Genomic DNA, 27728 nt, shown 5'->3' on the forward strand with positions numbered 1-27728 from the left:
GATAGGTAGTGGGCTACAGGGTGATGTGCCTGATGCATTACCAATACAAAAATGTTTGAATATCAAGGCAATACATTACAAACCACTCCTTTAGTCACAGGACATTTATATTTTATTTGACCTTTTTTTTAACAGGGAAGACATATTGAGACCTAGGTCTCTTTTTTTCAAATGTGCCCTGTATAGTACAACATAGATATGTACTTTGTCTTCTTTTTTTTATATACAAAAACACAAGTCATGGGAAGCACAAATAAAACATCACAAATCACTCAGAAAAACAGTTACATTCCTTCACAAATAAGTCTCCAGTCAATACATGATGGAAATTACAAGTAATCACATTAAATGCATAGTATTTATGATAGACAACCTCACACTCAGTGTATTTTCCAATGACGTGAGAAAGCAATTGTAGGCCTAATCTCGCGATATGTGGAATTGCATAATATGACTCACAAGGATTTAATTATACTACAAGCTGTCTCTTTAGGTGTGAAGAAACACCACAGCCAGCATAACCTAGTTCAGTCCTCTACCATGGTTTGATTGCACGGCCTAATTGACACCAGATGCATTATGCTTCCATCTTAAACAAATAAATATGACACTACAGAAATGTAATGGTGCTTTTTCTCTTTGATAAATATCTCGCTTCTTAGAGCGTCTGCATTGTCATTGCACCAGTAAAGTGTAAGGAGAGGAGAGCATTGTCATTTCTCTTTGCTAGCCTATCAGTCACCATCATTTCCAATCAGCACACACATCACTCCTGAGACATTGGAAAACCAGAGCCAAGTGTCAGCATCAGCAACCTCCGCTGGTAGAGAAGAAGGAGGGTGGGCATCAGGATCACCACCTCACCCACCCTCGTTTCCCTTTCCACCTGCTAGAGGACCCAGTCTAGCCGTCTTGACGATAGCAGCACCTCTTTCTTTGTCTCACGTCTTTCTTGAAAAACAAGTCTTCTGACCTCAATCGGCCAACCTGTGTTAATAAAGGGTAAATAAAAATGTGTCTCACTCTGAATTAATTGGTTAGTGTCGTGGAGGGTGAGTATTATACCGTTGCCCCACAGTTCGCGGAGAGAGAATATGAACCTCCTTTTTCTCCCCAGTTTTAAGGTCCTGTTTCTCCGCGTCCTGAGTGGTGGGCTCTGGTTTCTCCTCTTTTTTCGTAGAGAGTGTGGTGAGCTCATGTTGTTCCCCAGCATGTGTCCTGTGTTTTCTTGTGTCTCGGTTCACCACTGTCTTCGCACTCTCTTTGTGCTTCTTAATCCGTTCTTTCCTGTTAAAGGGATGTTTTACACAGCAAGCAATCCCAGACTTCAAATACATACTTTAATTGATTAAACTACAAAGTGTAAATTCTGTATTTAGTAGCAATACCATGTCATAGTGTCTTACTTGAGAATCTCAAATTTCCTGTCTCGGAAGTAGGAACTCGTGCTCATCATGTAAATAAATATCATATCGCACACAAATTTTCCCTGAAACGAAAAACAAACACAAAGCCCAGGTTTAGGTCAAGACATACAATAGATCACAGTAATCAGTATGATATAAATAAAACCAAAAACCCCAATAAAGCTTGAGGTAACCTTTTAGGCCATAGCAAAAACAAAAAAACACTAAATGTCCTGTGAATGTACATTTACATTTACATTTAAGTCATTTAGCAGACGCTCTTATCCAGAGCGACTTACAAATTGGTGCATTCACCTTATAATATCCAGTGGAACAACCACTTTACAATAGTGCATCTAAATGTAAACAGCAGACTTCAAATAGCTGTCTTCTCTGATAAATAATATGACTAAAATAGGGCACTAAAACCTTATACAAGGGGGCAGAGGGTTTCTGAATCCCAAATGAACCCCTATACACCCAAGGTACTCCTGTAGATCTGACAGAATTAGATAGGCAAAAGAAAATGTAGTCATCTTGCCAGTGTTGGGGAAGCTACTCTGAAAGTATATTTTAACAACATAATAAACGCCCATGCTGTCACGCTATAATGGCACAGATGCAAAGATGAGTCCTCTATCTAGCTCTATGGCCTGTTGTTCACACATATCTGCCCTCTCATTGGCTAGAATGGTCCCACCTGATCTCTCGTCCTCCCGCATAACTTCCATCTTTGTGGAGTATTTCCATTGTTAGAGCGGTCACCGAATATCTTGTCAATATAATAGACAATCTTTGATTTAGTTCAACGACCACCAAGCTACTGCAAAATGTAGTTAAATTACTAGTTGAATTACATGTAGTTCATTACTCCCCAACACTGCATATTGCTTAGACCTACCCAATTGTTTCAGATCTACAGGAGTGCCTAAGCAAGGGGATAGGGGCTAGAGATCGCTTTGGAATTAAGAAGATTACTATTTCATTGAACAATGATCGGGGATCGCTCTCTTGTGGTGACCCTGGACAACACCCTGTCGTTCTCCACTAACATCAAGGCGGTGACCCGATCCTGTAGGTTCATGCTCTACAACATTCGCAGAGTACGACCCTGCCTCACACAGGAAGCGGCGCAGGTCCTAATCCAGGCACTTGTCATCTCCCGTCTGGATTACTGCAACTCGCTGTTGGCTGGGCTCCCTGCCTGTGCCATTAAACCCCTACAACTCATCCAGAACGCCGCAGCCCGTCTGGTGTTCAACCTTCCCAAGTTCTCTCACGTCACCCCGCTCCCCTGCTCTCTCCACTGGCTTCCAGTTGAAGCTCGCATCCGCTACAAGACCATGGTGCTTGCCTACGGAGCTGTGAGTGGGAACGGCACCTCCGTACCTTCAGGCTCTGATCAGGCCCTACACCCAAACAAGGGCACTGCGTTCATCCACCTCTGGCCTGCTCGCCTCCCTACCTCTGAGGAAGCACAGTTCCCGCTCAGCCCAGTCAAAACTGTTCGCTGCTCTGGCACCCCAATGGTGGAACAAGCTCCCTCACGACGCCAGGACAGCGGAGTCAATCACTACCTTCCGGAGACACCTGAAACCCCACCTCTTTAAGGAATACCTAGGATAGGATAAAGTAATCCTTCTAACCCCCCCCCTTTAAAAGATTTAGATGCACTATTGTAAAGTGGTTGTTCCACTGGATATCATAAGGTGAATGCACCAATTTGTAAGTCGCTCTGGATAAGAGCGTCTGCTAAATGACTTAAATGTAAATGTAAATGTAATATATCAAAATAATTTGATAACATCCAATCTGGCCATGCTACATGACATAGAATCACAGAGTAATATATTTTGGGGGACCAGTATGTCTATTGGAAACAAATGAATACACACATATATTAAATTACTTACCATGCCCATAATAGCTAACCCAGACCCAATAGCTATTACTGTGGGAATGATGTTGAATTTTCCAGCCTGAAAAACACAATAAAGAACATTTAATCTGACAAACTGTAATATGAATACTATCAACACATTCAAGTAAGTGTAGCAAGAATGACTGTCATACCCGTCCATTCACCATGATATCAAAGCGAATCCCATAGACTTTATATAAAGTCCGGAAGCTCTCTCCAGCTTCGTCTTTGTAATACCGGGCATATCTGGAATACAAACAAATCAGCTGTTTGGAACAGAAATGTCAACAACTGCCTGGTAGAGATAGATCTGAGATTAAATGCAGTAGTTGGAGAGAGCTCAAGCCTTATTAGTTGAAGCTAATACCTTTTCAGAATGAGGGCATGGATTATTATATCTGCTTGAAGTACAATCTGCTTATTACTGCATTTCAAGATGTACCTGAAGTTGTAGCCTGACGTGACAGTGCTGTTTAAGTTGATATCCAAACGAGTAAAGCTGTACTTTGGGTTACACTGTGAGTAGTCCTTATCCAAATCACAGTTCCACTCAATCAGAATTCCAACTGACCCACCCTGAGAGAAAGAGAGAGGGTTAGAGATAGAAAGAGACAGACAGAGAGAGTTAGAGATAGAGACAGAGAGAGAGAGAGAGAGAGAGAGATTAATGTTGCTCTAAATATGAAGGATGACTCTATTGCAGTGCTATTCAAGATGTACTTTCTTAACCTTGACTATGAACTGTGGTCGCATTTCCATCAACTCCTCATTAAACATTAACAACTAGGAACATAATTATACTGTACTTTAAAATGTTAAAACCTCAAGTACAAACTGGCAACTCTAACAATCACACAGTAGCAAACACATTGCTGATCATCTTTGCCATAATTCTATCCTCCTGATTCCTGCTTACAAGCAAAAACTAAAGCAGGAAGTATCAATGACTCGCTCAATACGGAAGTGGTCAGATGACGCGGATGCTACGCTACAGGACTGTTTTGCTAGCACAGACTGGAATATGCTCCGGGATTCATCCAATGGTTTTGAGGAGTATAGCACCTCAGTCATCGGCTTCATCAATAAGTGCATCGACGACGTCGTCCCCACAGTGACCGTACGTACATATCCCAACCAGAAGCCATGGATTACAGGCAACATCCGCATCGAGCTAAAGGCTAGTTCTGCCGCTTTCAAAGAGCGGGACACTAATCTGGACGCTTATAATAAATCCCGCTATGCCCTCAGACGAACCATCAAACAAGCAAAGCGTCAATACAGGATTAAGATTGAAATCTACTACACTGGCTCTGACGCTCGTCGGATGTGGTAGGGGTTGAAAACTATTACGGACTACAAAGGGAAACCCAGACGCGAGCTGCCCAGTAACACGAGCCTACCAGACGAGCTAAATGCCTTTTATGCTCGATTCGAGGCAAGCAACACTGAAGCATGCACGAGAGCACCTGCTGTTCTGGATGTGTGATAACGCTCTCGGTAGCTGATGTGAACAAGACCTTTAAACAGGTCAACATTCACAAAGCCGCAGGGCCAGATGGATTACCAGGACGTGTATTCAAAGCATGCATGGACCAACTGGCAAGTGTCTTCACTGACTTCACTATATTACTATATCTTCACTATATCAACAATGTCACTCTTGCTGCGGGTGATTCCCTGATCAACCTCTACGAAGACGACACCGTTCTGTATATTTCTGGCCCTTCTTTGGACACTGTGTTAACTAACCTCCAAACGAGCTTCAATGCCATACAGCACTCCTTCCATGGCCTCCAACTGCTCATAAACGCTAGTAAAACCAAATGCATGCTTTTCAACCGATCGCTTCCCACACCCGCCCACCCGACTAGCATCACTACTCTGGACGGTTCTGACCTAGAATATGTGGACAACTACAAATACATAGGTGTCTGGCTAGACTGTAAACTCTCCTTCCAGACTCATATTAAACATCTCCAATCCAAAATCAAATCTAGCATCGGCTTTCTATTTCGCAACAAAGCCTCCTTCACTCACTCACGCCGCCAAACTTACCCTAGTAAAACTGACTATCCTACCAATCCTCGACTTCGGCGATGTCATCTACAAAATAGCTTCCAATACTCTACTCAGCAAACTGGATGCAGTCTATCACAGTGGCATCCATTTTGTTACCAAAGCCCCTTATACCACCCACCACTGCGACCTGTATGCTCTAGTCGGCTGGCCCTCACTACATATTTGTCGCCAGACCCTCTGGCTCCAGGTCATCTATAAGTCTATGCTAGGTAAAGCTCCGCCTTATCTCAGCTCACTGGTCACCATAACAACACCCACCCGTAGCACGCGATCCAGCAGGTATATCTCACTGGTCATCCCCAAAGCCAACACCTACTTTGGCCGCTTTTCCTTCCAGTTCTCTGCTGCCAGTGACTGGAACGAATTGCAAAAATCGCTGAAGTTCGGAGACTTATATTTCCCTCAACAACTTTAAACATCAGCTATCTGAGCAGCTAACCGATCGCCGCAGCTGTACATAGTCCATCTGTAAATAGCCCACCCAACCTACCTACCTCATCCCCATATTGTTTTTATTTACTTTTCTGCTCTTTTGCACACCAGTATCTCTACTTGCACATCATCATCTGCTCATCTATCACTCCAGTGTTAATCTGCTAAATTGTAATTACTTCGCTACTATGGCCTATTTATTGCCTTACCTCCCCTCACCATTTGCACACACTGTATATAGACTTTCTTTTTTTCTATTGTATTATTTACTGTACACTTGTTTATTCCATGTGTAACTCTGTGTTGTTGTTTGTGTCGCACTGCTTTGCTTTATCTTGGCCAGGTTGCAGTTGTAAATGAGAACTTGTTCTCAACTAGCTTACCTGGTTAAATAAAGGTGAAATAAAAAATAAAATGAATAAACATCAACAGCATCCTCCCGGATACCCTAGACCCACTCCAATTTGCATATCGCCCCAACAAATCCACAGATGACGCAATCTCAATTGCACTCCACACTGCCCTTTCACACCTGGACAGAAGGAACACTTATGTGAGAATGCTGTTAATTGACTACAGCTCAGCGTTCAACACCATAGTGCCCACGAAGCTCATCACTAAGCTAAGGACCCTAGGACTAAACACATCCCTCTGCAACTGAATCCTGGACTTCCTGACGGGCCGCCCCCAGGTGGTAAGGGTAGGCAACACGTCTGCCACGCTGATCCTCAACACTGGGGCCCCTCATGGGTTTGTCCTTAGTCCACTCCTGTACTCCCTGTTCACCCACGACTGCGTGGCTAAACACAACTCTAACACCTTCATTAAGTTTGCTGACAACACAACAGTGGTAGGCCTGATCACCGACAACGATGAGACAGCCTATAGGGAGGAGGTCAGAGAACTGTCAGTGTGGTGCCAGGACAACAACCTCTCCCTCAATGTGAGCAAGACAAAGGAGCTGATCGAGGACCACAGGAAAAGGCGGGCCGAACAGGCCCCCATTATAACATCAAATGGGCTGTAGTGGAGCGGGTCGAGAGTTTCAAGTTCCTTGGTGTCCACATCACCAATGAACTATCATGGTCCAAACACACCAAGACAGTCGTGAAGAGGACACGACAAAACCTTTTCCCCCTCAGGAGACTGAAAAGATTTGGCATGGGTCCCCAGATCCTCAAAAAGTTCTACAGCTGCACCATTGAGAGCATCCTGACCGGTTGCATCACCGCCTGGTATGGCAACTGCTCGGCATCTGACTGTAAGGCGCTACAAAGGGTCGTGCGTACGGCCCAGTACATCACCATTTCTGGAGACCTTCTCCCTTACCTCACCTCGCTCATCAACTCATCCTTGACCGCTGGCTACGTCCCTTCCGTCTTCAAGAGAGCGAGAGTTGCACCCCTTCTCAAAAAACCTGCACTCGATCCCTCCGATGTCAACAACTACAGACCAGTATCCCTTCTTTCTTTTCTCTCTAAAACTCTTGAACGTGCCGTCCTTGGCCAGCTCTCCTGCTATCTCTCTCAGAATGACCTTCTCGATCCAAATCAGTCAGGTTTCAAGGCTGGTCATTCAACTGAGACTGCTCTTCTCTGTGTCACGGAGGCTCTCCGCACTGCTAAAGCTAACTCTCTCTCCTCTGCTCTCATCCTTCTAGACCTATCTGCTGCCTTTGATACTGTGAGCCATCAGATCCTCCTCTCCACCCTCTCCGAGTTGGGTATCTCCGGCGCGGCTCACTCTTGGATTGCGTCCTACCTGACAGGTCGCTCCTACCAGGTGGCGTGGCGAGAATCCGTCTCCGCACCACGTGCTCTCACCACTGGTGTCCCCCAGGGCTCAGTTCTAGGCCCTCTCCTATTCTCGCTATACACCAAGTCACTTGGCTCTGTCATATCCTCACATGGTCTCTCCTATCATCGCTACGCAGACGACACACAATTAATCTTCTCCTTTCCCCCTTCTGATAACCAGGTGGCGAATCGCATCTCTGCATGTCTGGCAGACATATCAGTGTGGATGATGGATCACCACCTCAAGCTGAACCTCGGCAAGACGGAGCTGCTCTTCCTCCCGGGGAAGGACTGCCCTTTCCATGATCTCGCCATCACGGTGGACAACTCCATTGTGTCCTCCTCCCAGAGTGCTAAGAGCCTCGGCGTGACCCTGGACAACACCCTGTTGTTCTCCGCTAACATCAAGGCGGTGACCCGATCCTGTAGGTTCATGCTATACAACATTCGCAGAGTACGACCCTGCCTTACACAGGAAGCGGCGCGTGTCCTAATCCAGGCACTTGTCATCTCCCGTCTGGATTACTGCAACTCCCTGTTGGCGGGGCTCCCTGCATGTGCCATTAAACCCATACAACTCATCCAGAACGCCGCAGCCCGTCTGGTGTTCAACCTTCCCAAGTTCTCTCACGTCACCCCGCTCCTCCGCACACTCCACTGGCTTCCAGTTGAAGCTCACATCTGCTACAAGACCATGGTGCTTGCCTACGGAGCTGTGAGGGGAACGGCACCTCCGTACCTTCAGGCTCTGATCAGGCCCTACACCCAAACAAGGGCACTGCGTTCATCCACCTCTGGCCTGCTGGCCCCCCTACCTCTGCGGAAGCACAGTTCCCGCTCAGCCCAGTCAAAACTGTTCGCTGCTAAGGCACCCCAATGGTGGAACAAGCTCCCTCACGACGCCAGGACAGCGGAGTCAATCGCCACCTTCCGGAGACACCTGAAACCCCACCTCTTTAAGGAATACCTGGGATAGGATATAGTAATCCTTCTAACCCCCCCCCCAAAACAAAACAAAAGATGTAGATGTACTATTGTAAAGTGGTTGTTCCACTGGATATCATAAGGTGAATGCACCAATTTGTAAGTCGCTCTGGATAAGAGCGTCTGCTAAATGACGTAAATGTAAAATGTAAAAAATCACTAGGGCCAAGATTCTTGCCAGAACCTATATAATAGGCGGTGTCAGAGGAAAGCCCATACAATTGTCAGAGACTCCAGTCACCCAAGTGATAGACTGTTTTCTCTGCTACCGCACAGCAAGCGGTACCGGAGTGCCAAGTCTCAGACCAACAGGCTCCTTAACAGCTTCTACCCCCAAGCCAGAAGACTGTTGACAATTATTACATTGACACCCCCCACCAATTTCGTTTTGTACACTACTGCAACTCACCGTTTATTATCTATGCATAGTCATTTCACACCTACCTACATGTACAAATTACCTCAACCAAACTGTCCCCTCGCACACTGACTCGGTACTGGTACCCCCAGTATATAGCCTCGTTATTGTTATGTTATTGTGTTACTTTTTATAATTTTTGTATGTTCCATAAAAACCACAATAAAACATTAGTAACGTTCAAAGTTGAGGTGAGGGCACTTTATACAGGGCTCTGTGTCAAGCCATTTAATAGAAATCTAACAACTGTTATGTTTCATAATGTTGTTATTATGCAACCATAGTTGTTGTTCATTTCAATTTCATGCCTAATGACCGCAGCCTACATGGCAAAAGTCAAATTAAATGTCCTCAAAATAATGGTAATTACCTAACTGCCTGAAAGCAAGTATCATTATGAAATGGACTGGAGGAAGAGAGACCTACATCCCTCCCACACTGCTTGGATAGCATGACGAAGGCCTGAAAAGCATAATTCAGACTCACTGTTAAACTAGAAACCCAACCCTGATTACTGACTGTTTAATGCATTGTATTGAGTGTCTTTCCTGGGTAGCAACGTACTGTATGCTGATAAACCTTCGTTTTTATACAACATTGCTGCCCCTCTATGCCAGGTCTCCCTCTGCCAGGGAAAAAGGTCACCTAACCTCAATGGGACTACTTGGTTAAATAAAGTGTACATTTCAAAACCAAAAGATTGTAAATATGTACCACTACAGCCATGTCCTGAAAGTCGTGTCCAGTCCTGCTGACCAGGTCTCCTAGACGAAAGATGGGGCAGTAGGGTTGGAGGATGTTGTCATAGGAACATCTCTTTAGATAGGAGTCATTACCGGTGTCCAGAACATTTGACCTGAGGGGAAAGAACACAGAACAGGACATGTAGCTTTTAGCTATGTGCTTAGTAGTTCAGTATCATACTTTTTCTTGTCTAAATCCCAAAAGGTCATAGTCCTAAAACATAATAAACTGAGCAGTGAAGTTATCTTATCAGCTTCAAATAACAAGCTTTCTCTTTGACCCTTACTTAGATAAGGAATAGCACAGAGCTACATATCATATCAAATAACTTTACAGATCAATAACTTCATAGTTTAGACATTTTCCATTCAATACACACAACTGAAATGATCAATTGGCAGAGGTCTGACGTCTCTGTAATTTCCAGGTTAGGCTTGGAAAGACAATACCAATGTTCTAGCTGATTAAACCTTCTACAACAGCCTTATTGGCATGAGAGCCCAGTGAGCCAACCAGATCTGTTCTAACACCTGTCCAGGGCTGGGCCTGCTCTGCTGTCAAGGACATCTCAGATCACCACACACACACACACACACACACACACACACACACACACACACACACACACACACACACACACACACACACACACACACACACACACACACAACAGACACACAGACACACACACACACACACACACACACACACACACACACGGCCCTGGGCTATATGGCTTTGGGGGTATATAAATAGAAGGGACTGTGCACCCTCATAGCTATTCAGAGCAGTGCTAGGACATGTATCCCCCACTGCCCTACTCACACATACTTACTGATCTATGTCACTGACACTGACTGTGTCTGTAGAGACAGACAGTCTCTAGGGACTACTTTGAGGTCTGTATGAACAAGCACCACTTAGCACCACTCATAACCACTTACTTGGAGAATTCAAACTTCGGAAACCTGACAAAGTTCTTGATGTAAATTGTGAAGTTTTCTGCCTTGCTTAATAAAGCCTCCCTGGAAATGAAGGGGAAAAGTGTTCAACCAGAGTGACTGCTACATAATGGTAGATAATCAGGACAAGGTACTTCATACTGAAGTTCATAATGTACAGATGTAGGATCTTAATCTTTTGTTGCTGAGAATTTTCCTCCAAAGCAGGAAATGCAAACTTGTAGTGTATTTGAGTTTTAAAAAGGCTTCCAAAGTTCATCATTTCTACTTTGAAATTTCAGACTTGATTTGCCCTAACAAAAGATGTATCAACCCCTACAAAAATGCCCATTAGTTATAATCCACATAATAATTCACATGTCCTGTTGCTGCAGGATTATATTCCTGCTGTAGCAAATTGGCTCCAATTAAGATCCTCAATCTGTAGTGGAGTGCAAAAGTGAGTATTTCATTATTTTCACAGCAAAAGAGGATGAATTCTCACGAGGGTTTCCGGCCCGTCTCGACGGGACACCAGCCATGTATCTCACAGGTCCCTGTAGAGTTTAAACACAGTCCAGTCTTTACCCCTGCAGGGAAAAGCAAAGATCCCTGTCAACATCCTGGAAAGACATAATTCTCTGGGTGGAAATTATGGGGAATGGTAACATGTAGGAGATCCCAGAGTTGAATAATTTTAACATGCAAAATAGATTTTTTTAAATGTCAATATCAAGGAATTTTTTAAGAGAGACACTTGTCCAATTCCAACCCTGGTGATTCTCATACACTTCCCAAGAATTTGTGGTGTACATGTGCATTTATGAGAAATGTGACCAAAACCAGTGTTAATCTGTAAATAAATGTTATCTTGGAAATTGAAATTGAAATGAGATAGACTGCCCCAGTCGACCATATTAGTCCTTACCATTGCCAGCTATTACCACCTCACCCTCGGCACAATCCTCATTGTTTACACATTGTCCATCTGGCACCTTAGGGCTCTGGAGAAAAAAGGACACGTTGCTGTAGTTACAAATGCAAACCTGTATTCAAAGCTGTGTATTGAAGAGCCTAGAGACGACGGCAACATACAATAGCATGGTGAACACAATAGGGAGTATCATTTGAATGCTAAAGCAATTTAGGAATACACAATGTTATTGGACCAGTGAACAGTGACACATTGCCCCCTTCATACTATGAACATTTTTATCATTATTAAATATAATTAATATATTTTTCATAACTTTTCTGAAAATCATCATAATGGCACCGAAAACCTACTATAATATCAAATAAGCAAGTATTGGAAGACAATGTCAAGGTCAAGCAATCTCTCTCTGGGGGAAAAACTGTTGCTATAGGCTGTTTGGATTCTGACATCCGCCCCAAATTACCAGTCGATTTTCTGTTTACTTTGCCATATATGGTGAGAATACTTGCATCATCAATGCGGAGTTTAATTTCTTTGCTTGATTGGATCATTAAAGTATTTCTATCTCAGCTGCACAGTCATCCAATCTCTATCTCAGAATTGGGGGATCTTTCAAAATAAAGTCAATTAACAAGATTTTTATCTCGATTATGGTAGTACAATATTGCTTTTCACTCACCTCAGCACAGAACCCAAGCCTCTGATTTGGGGTCTCAAGGTAGTTTGTAACAATGAAGAAGACTTGTTCACCCTGAAAATCAACAACAAGCTAAAATGTTGGACACTATACTTTCCTCGGTCAGGTTAGTTAGGGGACTGTGTATTAACTGTACAAAATCAAAGCCCTAAATACATATTCATTTATCAAAGCTTTTAATGCCGTAAGCTTAAATGTAAATAGCACAGCTTCACACTCCATATTAATATAGCCTTACAAAATGAAGGAGATCCAGTGGTGGCTGACTGGGCTCACCATGTGGACAAGAGCAGACCTTTCTATTTAATCTGTTTATCATTGAGTCGCTAAAGGTTAAGAGAATTATAGCAATTAGACTTGGGGAACAACCCTCTCTCTTTTATTTAACAGGGCAGATGAAATGGTTTGTCTCTTGAGGAAAAAAGACTCAGTAGTTTATAGCTAAAATGTATATAGCGAAAGGTGTGATTGTCCTATTGCTCTATAGCCTGTAAAGTATAATGTCCAATGACCCCAATCATTGCCTTTTCCATGACCTTACAAAATAAACATTATTTAAAGACATCAGACATGTTCTTAAAAATAATTGAAGAGCACTCTAAATACATGTCAACTTATCATATTCTAAAACTGTACCAAATAGATGTTCAAAATAGCTGACAAACATGCTTATGCTAGTGTTTCTAAAAGCGCACTATTCTCATGCCATGGCCAGATATACTGTCTCTGTTGATGTGATATAAATCTGCATGTGGTGTCCTGTTATTTAAAAAACTATTTGGGTCTGATTGAAAACTGATGAAAGTGAGTTAATGGTGAGACCCCATAAAAATGTGACTCGTTGTACTTGAAATATACAATCAATGACTTCCTGTATCACTGTTGAGCTTCAGCTTCAACTCAATTAGACTTGAATGAATCATCTAGCAGTAAAGCTGTGTACTGCGCCAGCTTTACCTGTGTACATAAAACCTCCCCAAATGTTCCCGGATCTCACCGTTGGAGGTATGACATAATCCTCAGCCCCCCATAGGTAAAGTCCAGATTCTGTGTTGTTGGTCATGACCACTCCTTTCAGCTTGGTGATGACAGAGCTTTGGACGGTCTCTTCCCTCGATTGGTACCCCTTCTTATACACTAAGACCCACCTGAGAATTTAAATGCACCGGTTATTGATTGATTGATTGATTGGTTGATTTCTTACATTTAGTCTAAGCCTCAACTTTAAAAAAATATATTTTTAAATCGTTCTAACTCTCGGTCACATTTGAAAATGTTGAGCCGTTGTCAGTCACATATAGAAATTACATTGATGGTATTTGAACAAACTTTGAACAAATTACAGTATGGGACTTGTGCCCTGGATATATTAAAGCGTTCATTCATGTGCTGAGTCAAAAGACATAGAAATGTCAAGTGCACTCTATAACACTGTCTATATTGTATGATAAAATATATATATATATAAATATATTATTTTATACTAATACAATTGCTCAGAGAAAGGGAATTTGTTTAAATACTCCAGCAGGGCCCTTGCGAGGATAACGACACTGAGCCTTTTTCTAAAATGTTTTATGAGATTGGAGAACACATTGGGAGGGGTCTTAGACCATTCCTCCATACAGAATATGTCCAGATCCTTGAAATTCTTTGTCTGCGCTTAAGCCTTATGGACTGTCCTCTTCAATTCAAACACAATGGGGTTCAAGTCCAGACCCAACTAGTCCATAACATTCTGAAACCATATGTTTCTTAGAGCATGGCGAGATCGTGGTTGTCCCAGGGTTATTTTGCATACAACCTTTCCACAATTTCATTACTTTAGCATAAGGTTTTCTGTTGGTTTCCTCATGTTTCTATTTAAAGTCATGTTCTCAGAACATTCAGAGAATGTTAAGAAACAACGTTCTTCTGTGGGAATTTCAGTACTACAGAATAGTGTTTCCTACAGGTTACCTCATGGTTCGATTTAAAGTCAAGTTCTCAGAATGTTCCAAGAACGTTAAGAAACAACGTTCTTCTTTGGGAATTTCAGTACTTCAGCATACCGTTTTCTGTAGGTTTCCTCATGGTTCTATTAAAGTAATTTTCTCTGAATATTCAGAGAACGTTAAGAAACAATGTGGGAATTTCAGCACTTCGGCATACCTGCTGGGAACAGACTCATTCAATCAACGTTACATCCACGTAATTTCAATGAAATTACATTGTACCAACGTGAAATAGACGATGAATTGACATCTGTGCCCAGTAGGTAATGTTTTCCGCAGTTTTCCTCATGGTTCTATTTAAAGTCACGTTCCCAGAACATTCAGAGAACATTAAGAAACAACGTTCTTCTGTGGGAACTTCAGTACTTCCGCATAACCTTTTCTGCAGGTTTCCTCATGGTTCTATTTAAAGTCATGTTCTCAGAACATTATGAAAATGTTCCATAAAAACCACAATAAAACATTAGTAACGTTCAAAGAACATCCTAAGAATGTTATTTAAAAACATAAACATTCTGTTCTAGCCTAGTGGCTAGAGCATTGGGCCAGTAACCGGAAGGATGCTGGATTGAATCCCCGAGCTGACAAGGTAAAAATCGGTCATTCTGCCCCTGGGCAAGGCAGTTAACCTACTGTTCCCCAGGCACCGAAGATGTGGATGTTGATTAAGGCAGCCCCCCGCACCTCTCTGATTCAGAGGGGTTAGGTTAAATGTGGAAAACACAGTTCAGTTGAATACATTCAGTTGGACAACTGACTAGGTATCCCCCTTTCTCAGCATTATAAGAATATTTTAAAGATAAATACACAATGCAGAGACAGAGTACGAGAGGTCAAGAGGATGAGAAGTCAATAGAATTAACGATCAATGGAAATAGTGGTTTTTCTGCAATAGAGAATTATGTATTAATGGGTCAGAGACATGGGAGGAATTTGTCTACACATTGAGCCTGAAATAGGATACTTGTTATTTGGCCATTGGCCCAGTCATAGAGCAAGGACTTCTAATTGGTCAACCACAGGCTAGGGCTGGGTTATAAAACTAGATCCTGTCCCTTTGTTCTGTGGAGATAATCACAGGAAACAACCACAGGAGAGAATGGCTAGAAAGAAGCTTGTTCAGGCTACCTTTCTCTCTGTAATTGATTATGGTGACTTGTTGTATATGCATGCAGCCTCCTCCGTCTTCCAGAGACTGGATTCTGTTTATCATGCATCCTTGCGCTTTATTACAAATACCAAGTCACTCACCCATCATTGCACATTGTACCAAATAGTAGGTTGGACCTCAATATATATGCGCAGAAAGATACATTTGTATGTGTTCATCTACAAAGCCCTTTTGGGTAAACTCACTCTTTACCTCTGTAGTCTGGTCTCCTTCACCACCAGCAATTACCATACCCGGTCTGCTAGGTTGTTGCTACTTGAAGTCCACAGGACATTTACAGTATTAGGCAAGACTGCCTTCTCTTCTTGTGCACCAGACGCATGGAATAATCTACAATCCATGCTTCATCTAGATATGTTAGTGCCACTGAATGAATTTAACATTTTGATGGGAGACTGTTACAGAGTGTAAATGCTTTTTTTAAGGCTGGATCATGTTGTTGTATTGTATTGTTGTATGTTTTAATTCTGTAATGTATTGATTGCGGCTGCCTTCTTGGCCAGGTCTCCCTTGAAAAAGAGACTCTGGGTCTCAATGGGCTTTTCCTGGTTAAATAAAGGTTTAATAAAAATGTTTTAAAGGATCACTGGAGAGGGGAGAACTGAGGATAGGGGAGAACGACCATCTACTTCCAATCATGATTTGTCCTATTTGAATAAACCTATTTTCCTCCCCCTGATTTGCTTTGGGGTCTGTGTTATTAAAGAATAACATCACCTGCTAACAGCGTCAACAAAACTCTATCTCAGGGGTTCCAAAACTTTTTCACTCAGCCCCCCCATTCAGAATGGTGAATCATCACATTTAAAGTTTATTTCCTGCAATTCTACACATTTTGTTTTGGGGGCAGAGACAATTTTGCAGTTTCAAAGCTAATTTTCTTGCATTTGCAATTCTATACATTTTGCCATGTCTAACGTGTATTCATGGGATATTTGAGTGACTTAAACACTACAACAAAATCTATGGGCTAAAAAACCCACTTTAAAAAACATTAGCTGACATGGACTAGCTGATCCGGTATGCAATGACTGACATTACATGAGGAAAACTGATGATGCACTACCCAATTTCGAAATTGCACCAAGTGCAATCTACTATTACAACTTTCAAGAGCCAGTTGAAAGCCGGAATGAGTTCCTTAAAAATACATTAACAAAAGAAAAACACTAATTGGCCACACTTGATCTTAATGAGTGATTGTTTCCTTTGAATAGACTGAAATGAACAGCTTTGTATGAGTTAAACAAAAGATGGCATGCTTGCTCCATCCTGGTGGTGCAGTGGCCATGGATAGAAAACAGAAGATCATAGGTTCAAATCTCACTGATGCTGTGCCACAATAAAAAAGAATAAAACATATAAATAATAAAACATATTTGCATAATTAGTGCCTAAGCAAATGAATTTATGTGTCCTATCTGTTCAAAACAGTTAACCTAAGCCTCCCAGGAAAACGTTGACTTTTACTGGTTTTACCAGAACCAATGGGAAACCGAAAACGGACCTTCTGACAACTTCCAAGGAACCAAATAAGCTAGCTGGGGAGACTGAGATGGCCATTGCAAAATGTTGTGTGCAAAAACCCACCACTGGTAAGCGTGGCCAAAGACCTCTATTTTCGTGTCATATGACCATAGCACTGCTTCCAACCAAAGTGCCAATGCAGTGGCGGCCCGTCATTTAGGGAGTTTTGAGCCCCACCTGTTTAGCAAAAGAAAACAAATCTGTTTGCAAACAATGTAATAAAAAAATAATTTGAGGCAATAAAGCCGCATACAAACATGGTCTCTTTTTGCTTTCTTAAGTAAGGCAGCTCCAAAATGCAGGTGTTTCAGCCTAGCTCAGTGCTTTCTGTAGTGGTGGGGCAGCCAGCAGAAAATACAGAGCATAGGGGTTGATAATGTTCTCTAGTTGCGCCGTGATTGGCTCAGTGTTCTGTCACTCATGGGGACACTTCGTCATGGCAAAATCTACGGGTAGAGCTTGAAAATTCAAGCCCCTTGGGTGCTGCCATAGATTTACATTAGAAGTGCCCATCCAAAAAGGCTCATGGTCATTGGCCACGGATAAAATTATGTCAAATCACGTTATATCTACCGTAGCTTTGATTGGACATGTCAACATCATACTTTCAAAATCTTAGCTAGCAAGCTAGACAAGCAGTCATCGTCATGAATCAAGTCGATAATCTACTGGCAAATCCTTTTCAAACCTTGTCATATGAAGAGAAATTATAGATAAAACATATCGGTACTCATCAGCCATTGGACATAAACATTACACAACAAGTTTGAAATTGCTAATTCAACAATGAGTGGTTAGGAAGGAATCAGTGGCTAACTGCAAGTGTTGCAAAGCAATCACTAGCCTGCTATTCAGTGGAGAGGGTGTGTGGCCCAAGTCTGGGGTCTCTATTCCAAGCTTTAAAGGATAAACATTCACATGCAACACCACGGGCCAGAAAATGTTGAATACATTGGCTATGCTGTCAATCCAGCATGACTTCTGCCGTGCTCAAAACAACTGGAAACTCGGAAATTGAAAATCTCAGACTTCAGTGAGTTCAAGACAACCGGGAACTTGAAAGAAAACGAGCTCCGAAAGGGAAAATAATCCAGTAATCCAACTCGGAGTTCGAAGTCGGGAACTCTGGCCTCTTTCTAGAGATCACTGACATCATGATTCAACCTTTTTTTTTTTTTTTTTTCCCGAGTTCCCAGTTGTCTTGAAAGCACCAGAAATCCAAAGAATGCCAGACTTTGATGACAAAGTTTGATAACAAAATTTGCCCACAAGAAAGACCGCCGCCCCACCTTTCTGTTCAAGTGAGCACAGCACAACAAGGTGATTTCAAAAACATCTTGTATGTTGCTGCATAAATTATGTAATATGCCAGGGAGATATGTATACTGTAGCTAAGAAAGTAATACTAAGTGTATGTTGTATAGTAAGTTGCCCATGTGCCTCACCCTAATAACTTGGTCCCTTTCCCCCTCATAACTTAGCCTACTGTTCTGACTTGGTAGTGCACATGTAGCCTATAGCCTGTTTTAGAGAAATGACATCATCGAATATTGTAAGAGCTTTCATTGTCTGCTTATATGCCCCCTTTATTTATCCTACGGTTCCTACTTGGTGTACAGGGAGAGTACTGTAAGAACAGCCCAAAGTTCTGAATTCTGTCGCTGTACATTTGAAACCAATAGTTATATTGACTGCATCCATCTTAGCTTGCTCATTAATGTCTTAATCGAAATTACGGATTGCCTCTTACCTGCTCCTCATTCCCTTATGCCATAGTTTGTACATCTAAATTGTCAGTAGAAACCACATTGGTTACTTAAAGCAAGTCACCCATATCAGCTATGTTTTTTAAAAAGGCAGTAAAAAAAAAAAAAGTTTTTATTTCACCTTTATTTAACCAAGTAGGCTAGTTGAGAACAAATTCTCATTTACAACTGCGACCTGGCCAAGATAAAGCAAAGCAGTGCGACACAAAGAGCAACACAGAGTTACACATGGAATAAACAAACATACAGTCAATAATACAATAGAAAAATCTATAAAAATCATAATAATAGTAATAATAAATAAAATAAATGTAAAAAAAGTCTATATACAGTGTGTGAAAATGAGGTAGGATAAGGGAGGTAAGGCAATAAATAGGCAATAAAACACTGGAGTCATAGATGTGCAGAAGATGAATGTGCAAGTAGAGATACTGGGGTGCAAAGGAGCAAAATAAATTAATAACAGTATGGGGATGAGGTAGTTGGAAGGGCTATTTACAGATGGGCTATGTACAGGAGCAGTGATCTGTGAGCTGCTCTGACAGCTGGTGCTTAAAGTTAGTGAGGGAGATATGAGTCTCCAGCTTCAGTGATTTTTGCAGTTCGTTCCAGTCATTGGCAGCAGAGAACTGGAAGGAAAGGCGGCCAAAGGAGGAATTGGCTTTGGGGGTGACCAGTGAAAAATACCTGCTGGAGCACGTGCTACGGGTGGGTGCTGCTATGGTGACCAGTGAGCTGAGATAAGGCGGGGCTTTACCGAGCAAAGACTTATAGATGACCTGGGGTCAGTGGGTTTGGCGACGAATATGATGCGAGGGCCAGCCAACGAGAGCATACAGGTCGCAGTGGTGGGTGGTATATGGGGCTTTGGTGACAAAACGGATGGCACTGTGATAGACTGCATCCAATTTGCTGAGTAGAGTGTTATTTTATAAATGACATCGCCGAAGTCAAGGATCGGTAGGATAGTCAGTTTTACGAGGGTATGTTTGGCAGCATGAGTGAAGGATGCATTGTTGCGAAATAGGAAGCCAATTCTAGATTTAATTTTGGATTGGAGATGCTTAATGTGAGACTGGAAGGAGAGTTTACAGTCTAACCAGACACCTAGGTATTTGTAATTGTCCACATATTCTAAGTCAGAACCGTCCAGAGTAGTGATGCTAGACGGGCGGGCAGGTGCGGGCAGCGATCGGTTGAAGAGCATGCATTTAGTTTTACTTGCATTTAAGAGCAGTTGGAGGCCACGGAAGGAGAGCTGTATGGCATTGAAGCTCGTCTGGAGGTTAGTTAACACAGTGTCCAAAGAAGGGCCAGAAGTATACAGAACGGTGTCGTCTGCGTAGAGGTGGATCAGAGAATCACCAGCAGCAAGAGCAACATCATTGACGTATACATAGAAGAGAGTCGGCCCGAGAATTGAACCCTGTGGCAAACCCATTGAGACTGCCAGAGGTCCAGACAACAGGCCCTCCGATTTGACACACTGAACTCTGTCTGAGAAGTAGTTGGTGAACCAGGCGAGGCAGTAATTTGAGAAACCAAGGCTGTTGAGTCTGCCGATAAGAATGTGGGAATTGACAGAGTCGAAAGCCTTGGCCAGGTCGATGAATACAGCTGCACAGTATTGTCTCTTATCGATGGCGGTTATGATATCGTTTAGGGCCTTGCGCGTGGCTGAGGTGCACCCATGACCAGCTCGGAAACCAGATTGCATAGCGGAGAAGGTACGGTGGGATTCGAAATGGTCGGTGATCTGTTTGTTAACTTGGCTTTCGAGGGCCTTAGAAAGGCAGGGTAGGATAGATATAGGTCTGTAGCAGTTTGGGTCAAGAATGTCTCCCCCTTTGAAGAGGGGATGACCGCAGCAGCTTTCCAATCTTTGGGAATCTCAGACGATACGAAAGAGGTTGAACAGGCTAGTAATAGGGGTTGCAACAATTTCATCTGATAATTTTAGAAAGAGAGGGTCCAGATTGTCTAGCCCTTCTGATTTGTAGGGGTCCAGAATTTGCAGCTCTTTCAGAACATCAGCTATCTGGATTTGGGTGAAGGAGAAATGGGGGAGGCTTGTTGCTGTGGGGGGTGCAGGGCTGTTGACCAGGGTAGGGGTAGCCAGGTGAAAATCATGGCCAGCCGTAGAGAAATGCTTATTGAAATTCTCAGTTATCATGGATTTATCGGTGGTGACAGTGTTTCCTAGCCTCTGCAGTGGACAGCTGGGAGGAGGTGCTCTTATTCTCCATGGACTTTACAGTGTCCCAGAACTTTTTGGAGTTTGTGCTACAGGATGCAAATTTCTGTATGAAAAAGCTAGCCTTTGCTTTCCTAACTGCCTGTGTATATTGGTTCCTAACTTCCCTGAAAAGTTGCATATCGCAAGGGCTATTCGATGCTAATGCAGTACACCACAGGATGTTTTTGTGCTGGTCAAGGGCAGTCAGGTCTGGAGTGAACCAAGGGCTATATCTGTTCTTGGTTCTACATTTTTGAATGGGGCATGCTTATTTAAGATGTTGACGAAAGCACTTTTAAAGAATAACCAGGCATCCTCTACTGACGGAATGAGGTCAATATCCTTCCAGGATATCCGGGCCAGGTCGATTAGAAAGGCCTGCTCGCTGAAGTGTTTTAAGGAGCGTTTGACAGTGATGAGGGGTGGTTGTTTGACCGCAGACCCATTACGGACGCAGGCAATGAGACAGTGATCGCTGAGATCCTGGTTGAAGACAGCAGAGGTGTATTTGGAGGGCAGGTTGGTTAGGATGATATCTATGAGGGTGCCCGTGTTTACGGATTTGGGGTTGTATCTGATCGGTTCGTTGATCATTTGTGTGAGATTGAGGGAATCAAGCTTAGCTAGTAGGATGGCCGGGGTGTTAAGCATGTCCCAGTTTAGGTCACCTAACAGCACGAGCTCTGAAGATAGATGGGGGGCAATCAATTCACATATGGTGTCCAGGGCACAGCTGGGGGCAGAAGGTCATCTATAGCAAGCGGCAACGGTGAGAGACTTGTTTCTGGAAAGGTGGATTTTTTAAATTGTTTGGGCACAGACCTGGATAGCAAGACAGAACTCTGCAGGCTATCTCTGCAGTAGATTGCAACTCCGCCCCCTTTGGCAGTTCTATCTTGTTGGAAAATGTTGTAGTTAGGGATGGAAATTTCAGGGGTTTTGGTGGTCTTCCTAAGCCAAGATTCAGACACGGCTAGGACATCTGGGTTGGCAGAGTGTGCTAAAGCAGTGAATAAAACAAACTTAGGCAGGAGGCTTCTGATGTTAACATGCATGAAACCAAGGCTTTTATGGTTACAGAAGTCAACAAATGAGAGCGCCTGGGGAATGGGAGTGGAGCTAGGCACTGCAGGGCCTGGATTAACCTCTACATCACCAGAGGAACAGAGGAGGAGTAGTATAAGGGTACGGCTAAAGGCTATAAGAACTAGTCGTCAGAGAGTAAAAGGAGCAGGTTTCTGGGCACGGTAGAATAGTTTCAAGGCATAATGTACAGATAAAGGTATGGTAGGATGTGAATACAGTGGAGGTAAACCTAGGCATTGAGTGACGATGAGAGAGATATTGTCTCTAGAAACATAATTTAAACCAGGTGAGGTCACCGCATGTGTGGGGGGTGGAACTAAAGGGTTAGCTAAGGCATATTGAGCACTGCTAGAGGCTCTACAGTGAAATAAGACAATAATCACAAACCAAAACAGCAATGGACAAGGCATATTGACATTAGGGAGAGGCATGCGTAGCCGAGTGATCATTGTGGTCCAGTGAGTAGCTAAGCAGGCTGGAGACACGGTGATTCAGACAGCTAGCGGGTCAGGGTTAGCAAGCTAGCAGAAGGGCCTTAGAGGGACGTCGCGACGGAAGAAGTCTGTTGTAGCCCCCTCGTGCAGTTACGTCGGCCGACCAGCCGTGATGGATCAGCAGGGCTCCGTGTAGTAAAAGGGTCCAGGCCAATTGGCAAAATAGTTATAGTGGCCCAAGAAATTGTCAGATGGGCCTCTTGAGCTAACAGTCCGATATGCTCTAGACAGCTGGCGGGCTGCGGCTAGCAGATGGGCTATTCAGGGGACGTCGCGATGGGGGTGCCTGTTGAAAAAACCCCTCGGGCAGATTACGTTGGTAGTCCAGTCATGATGGGTCGGCGGGGCTCCGCAGTTAACCTGTTTAGGATAGGGGGCAGTATTTTCACGACCGGATAAAAAAACGTACCCAATTTAATCTGGTTATTACTCCTGCCCAGAAACTAGAATATGCATATAATTGTTTGATTTGGATAGAAAACACCCTAAAGTGTCTAAAACTGTTTGAATGGTGTCTGTGAGTATAACAGAACTCATATGGCAGGCCAAAACCTGAGAAGATTGCATACAGGAAGTGCCCTCTCTGACCATTTCTTGGCCTTCTTGGCCTTCTTGGCCTCTTTATGGAAAATAGAGGATCTCTGCTGTAACGTGACATTTTCTAAGGCTCCCATAGGCTCTCAGAAGGCACCAGAACGGGGAATGATGACTCTGCAGTCCTCTTGGCGAAAAACAGTAGCGCATTTGGATAGTGGTCGATCTGAGAACAATGAAACGGGTGCGCGCCTGCACGTGAAGAGTCCATTTTACATTTTCAGTCTTTGAACGAAAACGACGTCTCCCGGTCGGAATATTATTGCTATTTTACGAGAAAAATCGCATACAAATTTATTTTAAACAGCGTTTGACATGCTTCGAAGTACGGTAATGGAATATTTTGACATTTTTTGTCACGATATGCGCCGGCGCGTCACCCTTCAGATAGTGTCTTGAACGCAAGAACAAAATGCCGCTATTTGGATATAACTATGGATTATTTGGAACCAAAACAACATTGGGTGTAAACTAGAAGTCCTGGGAGTGCATTCTGACGAAGAACAGCAAAGGTAATCCAATTTTTCTTATAGTAAATCTGAGTTTGGTGAGTGCCAAACTTGGTGGGTGTCAAAATAGCTAGCCATGATGGCCGGGCTATCTACTCAGAATATTGCAAAATGTGCTTTCACCGAAAAGCTATTTTAAAATCTGACACCGCGATTGCATAAAGGAGGTCTGTATCTATAATTCTTAAAATAATTGTTGTGTTTTTTGTAAACGTTTATCGTGAGTAATTTAGTAAATTCACCGGAAGTTTCGGTGGGTATGCTAGTTCTGAACGTCACATGCTAATGTAAAAAGCTGGTTTTTGACATAAATATGAACTTGATTGAACAAAACATTTTTCTTATAGTAAATCTGAGTTTGGTGAGTGCCAAACTTGGTGGGTGTCAAAATAGCTAGCCATGAAGGCCGGGCTATCTACTCAGAATATTGGAGCGTCATCTGAGGAAGATCATCATCTGCGTCATCTGAGGAAGATCATCAAAGGTTAGTGCTGCATTTAGCTGTGGTTTTGGTTTTTGTGACATTATATGTTAGCTTGAAAAATGGGTGTGTGATTATTTCTGTCTGGGTACTCTCCTAACATAATCTAATGTTTTGCTATCGTTGTAAAGCCTTTTTGAAATCGGACAATTTGGTTAGATAAAGGAGAGTCTTGTCTTTAAAATGGTGTAAAATAGTCATATGTTTGAAAAATGGAAGTTTGGGGATTTTTGAGGAATTTGTCATTCGCGCCACGCCCTATCATTGGATATTGGAGGTGTTCCGCTAGCGGAACATCTAGATGTAAGAGGTTAAAGGGGTCTAGGCCAATTGGCAAAATAGGTATTGTAGCCCAAGGAGTGGCTGATGGACCTCTTCAGCTAGCCGGGATATGGGCCTAGCATTGGCTAGCTCCAGGCTAATTGGTGCTTGCTTCGGGACAGAGACGTTAGCCAGGAGTGGCCACTCGGATAGCAGCTAGCTAGCTGCGATGATCCAGGTGAAAAGGTTCAGAGCTTGCGGTAGGAATCCGGAGATATGGAAAAAAATAAGTCCGATATAGTCTGGTTTGAATCGCGCTGTGTAGACTGGCAAGAGTTGCCTGGGCTAAAGGTTAGCTGATGTCCGCTAGCAGTGGTTAGCTGACTAGTAGCTAGTAGCTAGTTAGTTGGCCAGCTTCTGTTGGGGGTTCCGGTTCTGAAGTAAAGAAAATAGCAGATCCATACCACATTGGGTGAGGGCGGATTGCAGGAGAGTATGTTGAAGTTGAGGTTAAGAAAAAGATAAAAAATATAAGCGAAGAAAAAATATATAAAAAGATATATACACGGGACCTGACAAGACGAAGACAAAAGACGTCTGACTGCTACGCCATCTTGGATGCTTTTAGAGGCTGAAATGAGGCTGAATTAACTGTTTCACTGCCAGATAAGGCTCCGCTGACAGCCAGGTGTGGCAGTGGTAAGGATTTATTTTACTCCATGGTGCTGAAAAGAAAGCTCTGCTGTTGGGACAGCTTTATGTAGGCCCTAACAGTTTGTGGGCACCGTTTGTCACCGTTATAGTACAATTCCTGTAATGTTTAGTGTTGTGTTGTGAAATGGCTTTGCTGACATGCTAAAATCGGCACTGTGCCAATGTCATTTTGCAAACTCCAGGCGGTGCTATGGTCAGATGACATGAAAAAACAAATGCTTTTCGGCCAAGCACGCCAATGGTAGGGTTGGCCTTCGAAAGAACAATGGATATGCAGACAATACCTCATCTTTACTATGAACAATTTCCATTTACCCAAATTGCAATTATTTTGATATTTGTATAAAATTGTATCGATGAACATAGTGCATCCGGAATGTACTCAGACCCTTTCACTTTTTCCACATTTTGTTATGTTACAGCCTTATTATAAAATGGATGAAATAAAAAGTTAAATAAAGGTTACATTTATTACAAATAAAAAACTGATTGGACATGATTTGGAAAGGCACACACCTGTCTATATAAGGTCCCACCGTTGACAGTGCATGTCAGAGCAAAAACCAAGCCACGAGGTCAAAGGAATTGCCCATAAAGCTCCAAGACAGGATTGTGTTGAGGCACAGATTTTGGGAAGGGTACCAAAAAATTTCTGCAGCATTGAAGGTCTCCAAGAACTCAAGAAGTTTGGAACCACCAAGACTCTTCCTAGAGCTGGCCGCCCGGCCAATCTGAGCAATGGGGGGAGAAGGGCCTTGGTCAGGGAGGTGACCAAGAACCCGATGGTCAATCTGTCAGAGCTCCAGAGTTCCTCTTTGGAGATGGGAGAACCTTCCAGAAGAACAATCATCTCTGCACCAATCAGGCCTTTATGGCAGTGTGGCCAGACGGAAGCCACTCCTCAGTAACAAGTACATGACAGCCCTCTTGGAGTTTGCCAAAAGTCACGTAAAAGACTCTCCGACCATGAGAAACAAGATTTTCTGGTCTAATGAAACCAAGATTTAACTATTTGGCCTGAATGCCAAGCATCACGTCTGGAGATGACCTGGCACCATTCCTACGGTGAAGCATGGTGGTGGCAGCATCATGCTGTGGGGATGTTTTTCAGCGGCAGACACTGGGAGACTAGTCAGGATCAAGGGAAAGATGAATGGAGCAAAGTACAGAGAGATCTTTGATGAAAACCTGCTCCAGAGCGCTCAGGACCTCAGACTGGGGCGATGGTTTACCTTCCAACAGGACAACGACCCTAAGCACACAGCCAAGTTAACACAGGAGCGGCTTTGAGACAAGTCTCTGAATGTCCTTGAGTGGCCCAGCCAGAGCCCAGACTTGAACTTAATCAAACATCTCTAGAGAGACCTGAAAATAACTGTGTAGCAACACTCCCCATCCAACTTGAGAGAGCTTGAGGAGCGTCTGCAGAGAGGAATAGGAGAAACTCCCCAAATACAGGTGTGACATGAGCTTGTAGCATTCAATCTTCAATAGCTCTTACACACTTTGTGTAAGACTGAAAATGAGATATTCTGAATGGGGAGGATGGACAAAAATCCATGCCCTTTTTTATTTTTTTGCTTTAAATTTTCAATAGCTCTTACCATGACTATGAAAATGATATATTCTTAATTGGGGAGGATCGACAAAAACCCACTGCTTTTTTTGTTGAAAGTTGTTTTCCTTCTTTTTTTTTTGTACATCAATCTTCAATAGCTCTTACAGAACTCGTGCCATGACTCTGAAAAAGATAACTTAAAAATCGTCTGTCAGTGGCTCAGCGGTCTAAGACACTGTGTCTCAGTGCTAGAGTCTTCACTACAGACACCCTGGTTCGAATCCAGGCTGTATTACAACCGGCCGTGATTGGGAGTCTCATAGGGCGGCGCAAAATTGGCCCAGCGTCGTTCGGGGTTTGGCCGGTGTAGGCTATAATTGTAAATTATAATTTTTTCTTAACTGACTTGTATTTAAATAAAAACATTTTTACTCCTGTTCCATGATGACAGTTTGAACGACCTCAAAGACACCCAAAATGTACAATTAAATCAACTGTAGTTGCGACTTTGTATCTAAATAATGATTGACACTTTTAGTACATGATTTAATACATTATTTTTACGTCGCGAGCATGCAATAAAATACAATAAAACATGCACCTCACCCGATCACGTATAGCAGCACACAGATCTGAAAAACTCTAAATGAGATTCCCAATTTTCTGTTTTCGGCGATTACATATTTTTCTGTTTTAAAATTAAGGAAACCGAGGAAAAAGATTCTCCAAGTCAATTCGCCCATGTTCCTGTCACCAGACTTCGACAGCCGGGTGACTGCGCGTGTGAGACTGACAGCACTGAAGTCAGTGGCAATTGCATGGGCTATCATTAGTCCATTTATAAGAGGCTACTGCCATTCCAATGACCTAGCCCTAGGATAACCTACCATGAAAGCTGTTTAAGTTTCTGCTTTTTCTGCAATAATAATTTATAATTATAATTCCTAGGTCTGATCTCAGATCAGCTAATCATTAACAGGTT

The 27728-nt window shown here is 42.9% G+C and overlaps 1 protein-coding gene across 2 annotated transcripts; it reads right to left on the minus strand.

The window, feature by feature from the left end:
- Positions 1-94: 94 nt before the first annotated feature.
- LOC106567984 (purinergic receptor P2X, ligand-gated ion channel, 5) lies at positions 95-27627 on the minus strand. Of its 2 annotated transcripts, XM_014137933.2 has the most exons (13): positions 27353-27627; positions 13353-13503; positions 12338-12409; positions 11650-11725; positions 11227-11311; positions 10725-10805; positions 9751-9892; positions 3770-3903; positions 3480-3573; positions 3320-3385; positions 1407-1489; positions 1066-1287; positions 95-987 (listed from the first exon to the last, which is right to left on the minus strand). In XM_014137933.2, exons 1-13 carry the CDS (start codon positions 27574-27576, stop codon positions 975-977), a joined length of 1443 nt encoding a protein of 480 aa, XP_013993408.1. In that variant the 5' UTR covers positions 27577-27627; the 3' UTR covers positions 95-974. The 2 variants fall into 2 exon arrangements, with proteins under 2 accessions (XP_013993408.1, XP_013993407.1); XM_014137932.2 differs by having other exon boundaries at positions 940-1287.
- Positions 27628-27728: the final 101 nt, after the last annotated feature.

The sequence above is a fragment of the Salmo salar genome, chromosome ssa13 (assembly GCF_905237065.1).
Source record: "Salmo salar chromosome ssa13, Ssal_v3.1, whole genome shotgun sequence".
In the NCBI taxonomy this organism is placed as follows: Eukaryota; Metazoa; Chordata; class Actinopteri; order Salmoniformes; family Salmonidae; genus Salmo; species Salmo salar.

What these genes read in the sequence shown, in the direction of transcription:
- LOC106567984 (XM_014137932.2), bottom strand. Translation starts at nt 27,576, where the DNA reads ATGATAGCCCATGCAATTGCCACTGACTTCAGTGCTGTCAGTCTCACA. An exon ending in GGTGGTAATAGCTGGCAATG is followed by an intron (nt 11,312 to 11,649) that starts GTAAGGACTAAT and finishes TTTTCCCTGCAG; the next exon opens with GGGTAAAGACTGGACTGTGT. An exon ending in TTCAGGACATGGCTGTAGTG is followed by an intron (nt 3,904 to 9,750) that starts GTACATATTTAC and finishes TCTTTCTCTCAG; the next exon opens with GGTGGGTCAGTTGGAATTCT.